The 9,895-nt window shown below is 51.4% G+C and overlaps 1 protein-coding gene across 1 annotated transcript; it reads left to right on the top strand.

Annotated features, from left to right (window-relative positions):
* The first annotated feature begins 1,002 nt into the window (after window positions 1-1,002).
* On the top strand, window positions 1,003-3,313 carry OLIG1 (oligodendrocyte transcription factor 1). The gene has a single exon (XM_055276959.2). The coding sequence runs from the start codon at window positions 1,155-1,157 to the stop codon at window positions 1,962-1,964; it is 810 nt and encodes a 269-aa protein (XP_055132934.1). The 5' UTR covers window positions 1,003-1,154; the 3' UTR covers window positions 1,965-3,313.
* Window positions 3,314-9,895: the final 6,582 nt, after the last annotated feature.

Below are 9,895 nucleotides of genomic sequence, written 5' to 3'. Positions count from 1 at the left end.
AGCAAATGTCAAGTTGCTGATAGACCATCCCTTTCGGGGAGGAGAGAAACTCGACCCAAAGTCTCTTTGTCCCTAAAGACCTTTCAGTCAGAGGGATGGGGAAGGAGGTTGGGAGTGGCAAGGAGGAAACATCCTAATGCTACTTGTCATTTAGTCCAGAAATTTAGCGACCTGAACCTGGCAGGAAATTATGTATTTTAAGGGAAAAAAACCATGATACACTCATGTTCATAGCAGCATAATTCACAACAACCAGAAGCACCCCAAATGTCCATCCACGAATGAATGGATAAACCAAATGTGGTATATCCATATACTGGAATACTATTCAGCCTTGAAAAGGAAGAAACTTCTGATACATGCTACAACATGGATAAACCTTAAAGACAGTATGGTAAGTGAAGCCAGTCACTAAAAGACAAGTGCTGTATGATTCTACTTATATGAGGGACCTAGAGTAGAACAAATTCATAGAGACAGAACCGAAGGGTGAATTCCAGGAGCTGGGGGAGGGGAAGTGGGGAGTTCTTTAATGGGTGGAGTTTCAGGGTTGCAAGTTGAAAAGAGTTCTGGAGATTGGTTGCACAACAATGTGAATTTAATTTAAACCAATTTAATGTGCACACTAATGCATATAACATTACTGAACAGTACTCTAGACATAAGACGGTAAATTTTATGTTATGAATATGTGATCACAGTTTTAAAAAAAATATGGGGGAGGTTGTTTTCGAGTAGACAGTTACTGGAAGAAGGCACGTGAGTTGCAGCCTGACCAGTGCGACCAGTCCTCCTTCAACAGCCCCGCTTGCCTTGAAAAGGCGCCCTTACTCCGCTCAGGGGGCCTGTCCCGCGCGGCTGGCACAGGCGCTCACAATAACCTCCTAGTGCGGTGCCAGCCGCACCTCCGTGCGGCCCCGGCACAAGCAGCCAATGAACACGCGGCTGCGCCCGGCCTCGCGCCTCCATTGGCTGTGCCCCGCCACCCGCTGCCCCGCAGGTTCCCAAGCCGGGTTTAAAGGGGTAGGGCGCGGGCCAAGGCCCCACCATCGGTTCCCCGCGCGCAGGTCCGCGGGGAGGGGCGGCCTGCCGCCGACCGGCCCACCCCAGGGCGTTCCTGAAGGGCGTCCTCGGCCGCCCCCACCGCCTCCCAGATGTACTATGCGGTTTCCCAGGCGCGCGTGAACGCGGCCCCCGGGACCATGCTGCGGCCACAGCGGCCCGGAGACTTGCAGCTCGGGGCCTCCCTCTACGAGCTGGTGGGCTACAGGCAGCCGCCCTCCTCTTCCTCCTCCTCCTCCACCTCCTCCACTTCCTCCTCCTCCACGACGGCCCCCCTCCTCCCCAAGGCTGCGCGCGAGAAGCCCGAGGCGCCGGCCGAGCCTCCAGGTCCCGGGCCCGGGTCCGGCGCCCACCCGGGCGGCAGCGCCCGGCCGGACGCCAAGGAGGAGCAGCAGCAGCAGCTGCGGCGCAAGATCAACAGCCGCGAGCGGAAGCGCATGCAGGACTTGAACCTGGCCATGGACGCGCTGCGCGAGGTCATCCTGCCCTACTCAGCGGCGCACTGCCAGGGCGCGCCCGGCCGCAAGCTCTCCAAGATCGCCACGCTGCTGCTCGCCCGCAACTACATCCTACTGTTGGGCAGCTCGCTGCAGGAGCTGCGCCGCGCGCTGGGCGAGGGCGCCGGGCCCGCCGCGCCGCGCCTGCTGCTGGCCGGGCTGCCCCTGCTCGCCGCCGCGCCCGGCTCCGTGCTGCTGGCGCCCGGCGCCGTAGGACCCCCCGACGCGCTGCGCCCCGCCAAGTACCTGTCGCTGGCGCTGGACGAGCCGCCGTGCGGCCAGTTCGCGCTCCCCGGCGGCGGCGCAGGCGGCCCCGGCCTCTGCACCTGCGCCGTGTGCAAGTTCCCGCACCTGGTTCCGGCCAGCCTGGGCCTGGCCGCCGTGCAGGCGCAGTTCTCCAAGTGAGGGCCGTCCTGGGCCTGGGGCGCGACTTCGGCCCGGCCTCCCTCCGCTCAGCTTCTCCGCGCCCCTGCTCCCTGCGTCTGGGAGAGCGAGGCCGAGCAAGGAAAGCATTTCGAACCTTCCAGTCCAGAGGAAGGGACTGTCGGGTACCCCCTTCCCCGCCCCCACCCCTGGGACGTTAAAGTGACCGGAGCGGATGTTCGATGGCGCCTCGGGGCATTTTGGGGTTCTGGGTCGGTTCCAGCGGCTTTAGGCAGAAAGTGCTCACTCTCACCCAGCACATCTCTCTCCTTGTCCCTGGAGTTGCGCGCTTCGCGGGGCCGATGTAGAATTTAGGGCGCCGTGCCGTGGTTGGCGCGCCCCGGGTGCAGCGAGAGGCCATCCCCGAGCGCGACCTCCCCGGAGCGGAGCACGCAGGCTCCCAGTACTAGGGGCTGCGCTAGAGCAGTGGCGGGGGCGGAGGGGTGGTTCTTTTCCTTCTCCTCGGCCAGAGGCCACGGGCGCCCTTGTTCCTGCCGGCCAGGTCCTATCAAAGGAGGCTGCCGGACCTCAGGAGGCAGAAAAAGACCAGTTAGGCGGTGCAGACGGTCTGGGACGTGGCAGACGGACGGACCCTCAGCGGACAGGTGGTCGGCGTCGGGGTGCGGTGGGTAGGGGCGAGGACAACGCAGGGTGCGCTGGGTTGGGACGTGGGTCCGCTTTTGTAGACCAGCTGTTTGGAGAGCTGTATTTAAGACTCGCGCGTATCCAGTGTTTTGTCGCAGAGAGTTTTCGCTCTTAAATCCTGGGGGTTTCTTAGCAACTTAGAACTCGAGATTGACCTTTCGTCTCCCTTTCCCCAAAAGTAGCGTAACCAACATTTAAGCTTGCTTAAAAACGAAAACCAACCGCCTTGCATCCAGTGTTCCCGATTTACTAAAATAGGTAATCAGGCGTCTCACAGTCTACGTCCTGTCAAGATCGCTAATTAACGTTCTCATTAACACGCAGGAGGACCGGGAGCCCTGAACCGCCCGCTGCTCGGCGGATCCCAGCTGCGGTGGCGACGGCGGGAAGGCGCTTTCCGCTGTTCCTTAGCGGGCCAGGCCCTTGACCAGCGTGGCCCGCAGGTTTTCCTTCTTGCCGTCTTGCAGTTGAAGAGCTGCATACGTAGTTAGTTTCGATTTGTTACAGACGTTAACAAATTCCTTTACCCAAGGTTATGCTATGACCTTTCCGAAGTTTGCTTTGATTTTCTGTGTTTAAGGTTTTGGTTGTTGGTAGTAGCTGAATTTAACTGGCACTTTATTTTACTTCTAACCTTGTTTCCTGACGCTGTACAGAATCAACAAAATAAAACATTTAAAGTCTGATTTTTTACATTTTTTGTCTGATTTGTTTGGTAATAAAAAAGTCCTTGTATCCTAGTGGATTTAGAACCTCGGGGTGAAGGTAGGTAGGTAAATGACCGGGGTCCCAGGTTTTAAAATGTGACTTCCTGATTTGTAAAATAATCCAATGAACAGGCAACTGTAGTTCAAGTTCAGGCATCCGTGGGAAATGTAAGGATTATAGGTAAGTGGGTGGGATAGAGAATGGGATAGAGAAGGGAGAGAGGCAATTCCAGGAATTCATTCTTTGCCAAGCTTCAGGCATAGGTCTCTTTTAACTACAACTTCATCCCCTGGAAAATGGGTTAAGCAATACCTTTATCATAAAATTGTAGCTAACATCTTTCCAGGATATCCACATTTTCTATATCCTTGGACAGAAGCTTAACACCACACAAGTATGAGCTTCCTGCTGCTTCACCCACCTACCCCTTATCATTTAAATCAGGTTGGAATTGTCTGCACCTAAGAGGTGAAGAAAGCTCTTCTGTCTGTTTGGTGCTGTTAAAAAGAATTTGGAAGGCTGACCTGCTCACATTGCAATAATGAAACACTGCATAATTATTAATGAAACCCAACTACTGTTTAATGTGGGAGAGTGGTAGAGAAGTAGTGTCCCCTTTAACCTGAGGAAAATTAAAGAAAACCCAGAGATGACTTACTCAATTTTATCCATGTTGGTTTATCTGAGGCATATATACCTTAAGAGAAAATGAGCACCACTTTGGAGGTGGGGGAAGGAGGTGGGAGGTGGCTGGAGAGATGGCATTGCCCGGCTACCATGCTGTGTCTATTTCCTTAAGGAGAAGTCAGGAGAGGGCATGGGAGAAGGTGCTCTGTGCACCATCTCATTCCAAAAGAGGATTTCTCATGCTTCCTAGACTCTGCCACCAGCAAAGTCACCAGCTTTTATAAAAAGTAGATTTGAACTCTGGCCTTCTGTTTATTCAATGCCTTTCCTTGCTTACCTTATATCTTGGCAAGGGGCAGGGGAAAAAAGTGAAAATCAGTGAAGTCAAAAGCAAATCAGGTTCTCCTTGAAACAAAAATACTTCTAAGGGATTAGAAACAATTTCTCCCACAGTCCAACACCAGTACCTAGATGCCACTGTCATTCCAGACATCATCTCTAAAAGGAGCACAAAGCTACAGAGCAGAAAATGGGTCTGCCCATCTCTACCTGTAAATGGGAACAAGCCACCCATGCCTTATAGGAAAAGTAACACTATATGTGTGTGATTTTTTTTTTTTATTTAACCAAGAAAAATCACAGCCTATCATGCTTTTCAGAAGGGCCAAAGGCTATAAATAAATTTAACAAGAATACACGGGTCTGTTTCGGGTGCCATCAAAATACTTACCTGCCTGCACATAGCATGTTTTTGGCCATTGCGCCAAGCAAGATCAGCAGACTTGCTCTATATAAGGAGTTTACATCCTAAAAAATAGTACCAGCAAGCATTGAAGAGTCCTGTAGGACAAAACAGATAAAAGGTAATTATATACAGTGTCCACAATGCAAAGTCAGACTGCTCAACATCTGTCTATGGCAGGGCAGTGTATTCTGCATGCAGAGTTTAAGCTTAGACTTGTGTGTTCTAGAGCATGGAGCTGCTTTTAGAAATCTTCAGTGCTATGTCACCCCAGCAAAGGAGCTAGCTAAGTTGCCCACCATACTTGATTTTAGCTGGAGTGGGCTTTGTTCAGAAGGAACAAGTGTAAGCTAGCCTTTGAAGGGGTTGGGACAACTGGGAGGGTCTTAGTAAGGTTCCTCGAGAAAGGCACTCTAAGACCTCAGAAGCGAGATGAGAAGGAACCCACGGCTCACTGTCAAAAAAGTTCCCTGCATCCAGCCAACCACCAAAGTGAGGTCCCAGCAATTAGAGTAAACTGAACCTAATGGGAAAATACACAAGGCCCTGAGAGATTATATTGTTATATGTATTGGAGTCCAGGTGAGCAATCAGTAAACAGCAGAATCAATACACGATGGGATTTACTGAGCCCGCAGTGATGGTCTACTTACAGATGTTCTTGTCTAAGGGAAACTGATGACACTAGACATAAAAACGTAACCTTGTGAAATATATAGCTTAGAGGGTAAGTGGCTCCTTCGAGGAAGAGGCTCCTCTCCAACCGTGGAAAATATTTCCACTTACTGAAGTTTAGATGATGAACAACAGTGCTTCCATGTTGCACTCTGCTTTAAGGTGTTTGGCCTTTCCTGAATGCTTAGGTGTGCAGGTGAGGCTGGGTACAAGAGAGCCTCAGCCTGCTAACTAGACCCCCTGGAGCCTCCTGTTGTGTTGAGGCAGCCAGCCAGGAAAAAAAGGGGCTTTTCTTTCTGCCATAGAGGGATACCTGATGAACTTGCCAAGAGCAAGGTGATGGCTGGGAAGAGTCATTCAATTGACACTTTTGCTCCCTGGGTAAAAAGTGCATTGACCAGGAAAGTATATTTCCCTCAGAAGGTATTTTCCTGCTTCTTCACTGTCTCTTCCCTCTTCTGCACACACAATAAATATTCAATAAGAAGATTACCACATTCACTGAAGTAGGCTCACAAAGCAATGGGGTGAAAAATGCCATGTTTTTCAAAAACATGAATTCACTTTTATCCAGCAGATTTATAGTTGTGGGGAAAGACGTTAGAAATACTGTTTCCAAGTAAGATCCAGTTAATGTGCAAAACTGGAGTAGCAAGATATTCCTCAAAACCTGCACACAAACTAGTCTCGTTATTTATGGAGACACTGGAAAATCGTTCTTAAGGCAGTTCCCATTCTGTCACTTTTAACTAAGCCCAGCGTAAAAGCTGAAATGCCTGAAAAGAAAACAAACCACATTCTTTCTGCTCACACGGGATTACGAGCTCTCCGCAAACTCTCCCCCTTGCCTCCTGCTGCTGTTGACAGGCCAGGTTCTGAGCTCAGGACAAGGAACTGAATATTCCAAGTCCTTAAATGCTACAGGCTGCATGACACTTGCGTGTGTGTTTGCGGGGTGGGGGAGGAATGCCTTGATTGAAAGCAAAAAGAACACATTTTACATCTATGCTACTAAGCCTTCTGCGGTGACCACAGAGGACAGAGCACGCAGGTAGGCCACTACCTGGGACAAAGGCCACAGGTACCAAATCATATCTGAGTCTCATGAACGCTGGCAGGCAAAGGCATTTGCAAATCATCCATTCTCTCTTCTCCCTACTGAATAAGGCAACCGAGGCCCAGGATGGTTGGGAACCACAGTCAAAGCCACACAGGTGGTCAGAGGCAGCAATGCCAGCAACTAGCGCCTGCTTTGGGGAAGCACAGGCTGCTTCCTTGGTCTGTCCTGGTGAGACAAGGAATGGGAATCCCGACAGGAGGTCCCCACCCAGAGCTGAGCATGTTCTTCTGCCCCCCTGGAAAATCTTGGTCCCCTGGTCTCTTCCAGCCTCTCTGCTCAGCCTGTGGGCTGGCCCTGCTGGTGGCATCCAGGAGAGATAGGCTCAGGACAAATCCCTTGCTGACTGACCTGACTGCAGTTGAGTCACCTGAACTTTCTCGGCAGCCTCGTCCCCTAGCCCCAAGAGAGGCCCAGACTGGTGACAGGGAGTGGCAGAGGCAAGGCCACCTCTGTGACAGATCCTCTGACGGTTGCAGGTTTGTCATTCTAGTTTCAGAAAGTGAGCAAGCAGACGGCTGACAGACAAGGGCAGCGGGGTGTGAGGAGAAAATGGCTTCTGAAGGCACAGCTTCTGAGACTTTCTCCTCCTGGCTGCCTCACAGTGTTTTCACGTGGACACTAGACATTCTGACCCTGCTGGAACCTGTGTCAACGTCGTCGGCATCTTTTCATTGAGTGTTTTTCATGGACACGAGTGATTCTCCAACAGGCCCCTCTGCAGTGGTGGCCTGAAATCGAGGACAGATGCCCCTAACAGGCCCTGTACCTGGAGCGCCAGTCCAAGGCAAGCCGTGGGGCCCAGGAAACAGGCTCCCAGCACTGGGATTCAATAAGGGCTGTTGTGTCCCAGAAGCTTCTAAGTGATGTGGGTAGATCCTTAGAGAATGCCGAAGTCATAGGACCAGGAGACTTCAAAATCACAAGAGCAGATGAGAAGACTCACCTGTGAGGTTAAAAAGAAAGAAAAAAGAAAAGCCAACTCACCTGGGGGCAGGCAGGTGGGAAAGAGAAGCTACTCTGCAGAAATGGCAGAGCATTACTACTGGAAATAAAAGTAACAATGGTGCTGATAAGAGCTCGTTGTGTCATCGGGCACCAAGCAGAGTTGTAAGCATTTTACATGCATGCTTTCATTTTGTAGGCACCAGCGTTATCCCCATTTTACAGATGAGAAAACACAAACGTGAAGAAATAGAGACAGAAGAAGCTGAAGCCAGTCCAGGGAAGTCAGACACAGAAAGAAATGAGGCTCTGTCTAGAAGAAAGAGAGCCCCCAAGGGTTGTCCTCTCTGTCATTGCTGTAATGTGGAGAGGGGTCATTTTTCCTTCCTCCCCTCAGCTCTTGGGGCAGGGCTGGGACACCCCACCTGTACCTCAGTGCCCGCCCCACGTCTGGCTGTGGCTGCTTCTGTTCATTGCATGTCTAACCAATATACGATCCAGGCCTCAACGTCTCGCCACTCCCTGTCTCCTCTTTCTTGAGCCTGAGACCATGGGCTCATTCTTTTAGGTCATTTCACTTTTAGCTTTCTTTTTCTTCGTTTCACTTTTTCATTTTTATCGATTTTTATCTCCAAAATTTCCAGACCTGGTGGGGCCTGATCTAAGAATGTGAGTAGTGAGATGTCAGGGATTGCAGATGGGGCAGAAGGGAGGCTTCACGCAGCCCGCACCCTTCAACATATACATGCTCCTCGTCCCGGTCACCACTGAGTGTTACAGGCAAGAAAATAAAAACCCTAAACTCCTCAGACAGTGATCATTAGGTGCCATTCTATTCAAATCTCAAAAAATAGTCTGAGCAGATGAAGAATCAGTAAAGAAAGCTTGGAGATGACGTGATAACATTTTATCTACCCAGAGGACAAATCAAAGAGATTATTTGTATTGTGGTGATGGTGATGGTGGTGGTTGTGGTGGTGGTGATGGTGGTGGTTGTGATGGTGGTGGTGGTGGTGATGATGGTGGTTGTGATGGTGGTGGTGGTGGTGGTGATGGTGGTGGTGGTTGTGATGGTGGTGGTTGTGATGGTGATGGTTGTGATGGTGGTGGTGATGGTGGTGGTTGTGATGGTGGTGGTGGTGGTGGTGGTGGTGGTGGTTGTGATGGTGGTGGTGATGGTGGTGGTGATGGTGATGGTGGTGGTTGTGATGGTGGTGATGGTGGTGGTGGTTGTGATGGTGATGGTGGTGGTTGTGATGGTGGTGGTGGTGGTGGTGGTGGTGGTTGTGATGGTGGTTGTGATGGTGATGGTGGTGGTTGTGATGGTGGTGGTGGTGGTTGTGGTGGTGGTGGTGGTTGTGATGGTGATGATGGTGGTGGTGATGGTGGTGGTGGTGGTTGTGATGGTGGTGGTTGTGGTGGTGATGGTGGTGGTTGTGATGGTGGTGGTTGTGATGGTGATGGTGGTGGTGGTTGTGATGGTGGTGGTGATGGTGGTAGTGGTGGTGGTGATGGTGGTGGTTGTGGTGGTGATGGTGGTGGTTGTGATGGTGGTGGTTGTGATGGTGATGGTGGTGGTGGTTGTGATGGTGGTGGTGGTTGTGATGGTGGTGGTTGTGATGGTGATGGTGGTGGTGGTGGTGGTGGTTGTGATGGTGATGGTGGTGGTTGTGATGGTGATGGTGGTGGTGGTTGTGATGGTGATGGTGGTGGTGGTGGTTGTGATGGTGGTGGTGGTGGTGGTGGTTGTCATGGTGGTGGTGGTGGTTGTGATGGTGGTGATGGTGGTGATGGTGGTGGTGGTGGTTGTGATGGTGGTAATGGTGGTGGTGGTGGTTGTGGTTTTGTTCCATTTGCTTGCTTCTGGTGGCTTCAGTCACATGCTTCCTCTGCAGTCCTGGTTCCCCACAACCACGGGCAGAAGGTACAGCCTATATATGAGTCTCTATCAGTACACAGGTGTCCAGTGTAGGAAAAAATAAAATTGAACATTACAGCACCCCATTTAACAGACAACTTTTGAATTCACTTATGATCATGGTCTAGGGGCTGTGAGGGTGTCGGAGATGCCTTTTGTATTTTATATTCACACAGACTCACAGTAACTCAGAAGGAGGGCTGTAGGCTTTGAACCATGAACTGCCCCAGCGAGGCTGTGGGGGAAGGCGTGCAGGGCTGGCTGCTGTAACAGACATGGCCACAGGAGATGGGAGAAATGGATGCTCGACCTTCCCCCTCCCATCCTCCACTCATAAGAACCCTACTGTGTCCAAACACAGTCAGGCACCAATGTCCTCTCCCATCCTCATGTCTTCCCTCCTCCTGGTCGTGTCTTCCCTTTAAGGTCCTGGCTGTGTGTTGCTCGATTTGGTGGTGCCTCCAGTTGGTCACTCCACTCCATGGCTCATGTAGGCTCATGTGTGACCTCAGTAGGCTACTTGAGCTCCAGTGCCT

Source organism: Symphalangus syndactylus, chromosome 5 (genome assembly GCF_028878055.3).
Source record: "Symphalangus syndactylus isolate Jambi chromosome 5, NHGRI_mSymSyn1-v2.1_pri, whole genome shotgun sequence".
Taxonomy (NCBI): domain Eukaryota; kingdom Metazoa; phylum Chordata; class Mammalia; order Primates; family Hylobatidae; genus Symphalangus; species Symphalangus syndactylus.
Note: the sequence above shows the minus strand (reverse complement) of the source record. Positions and strands in the feature narration are given on the sequence as shown.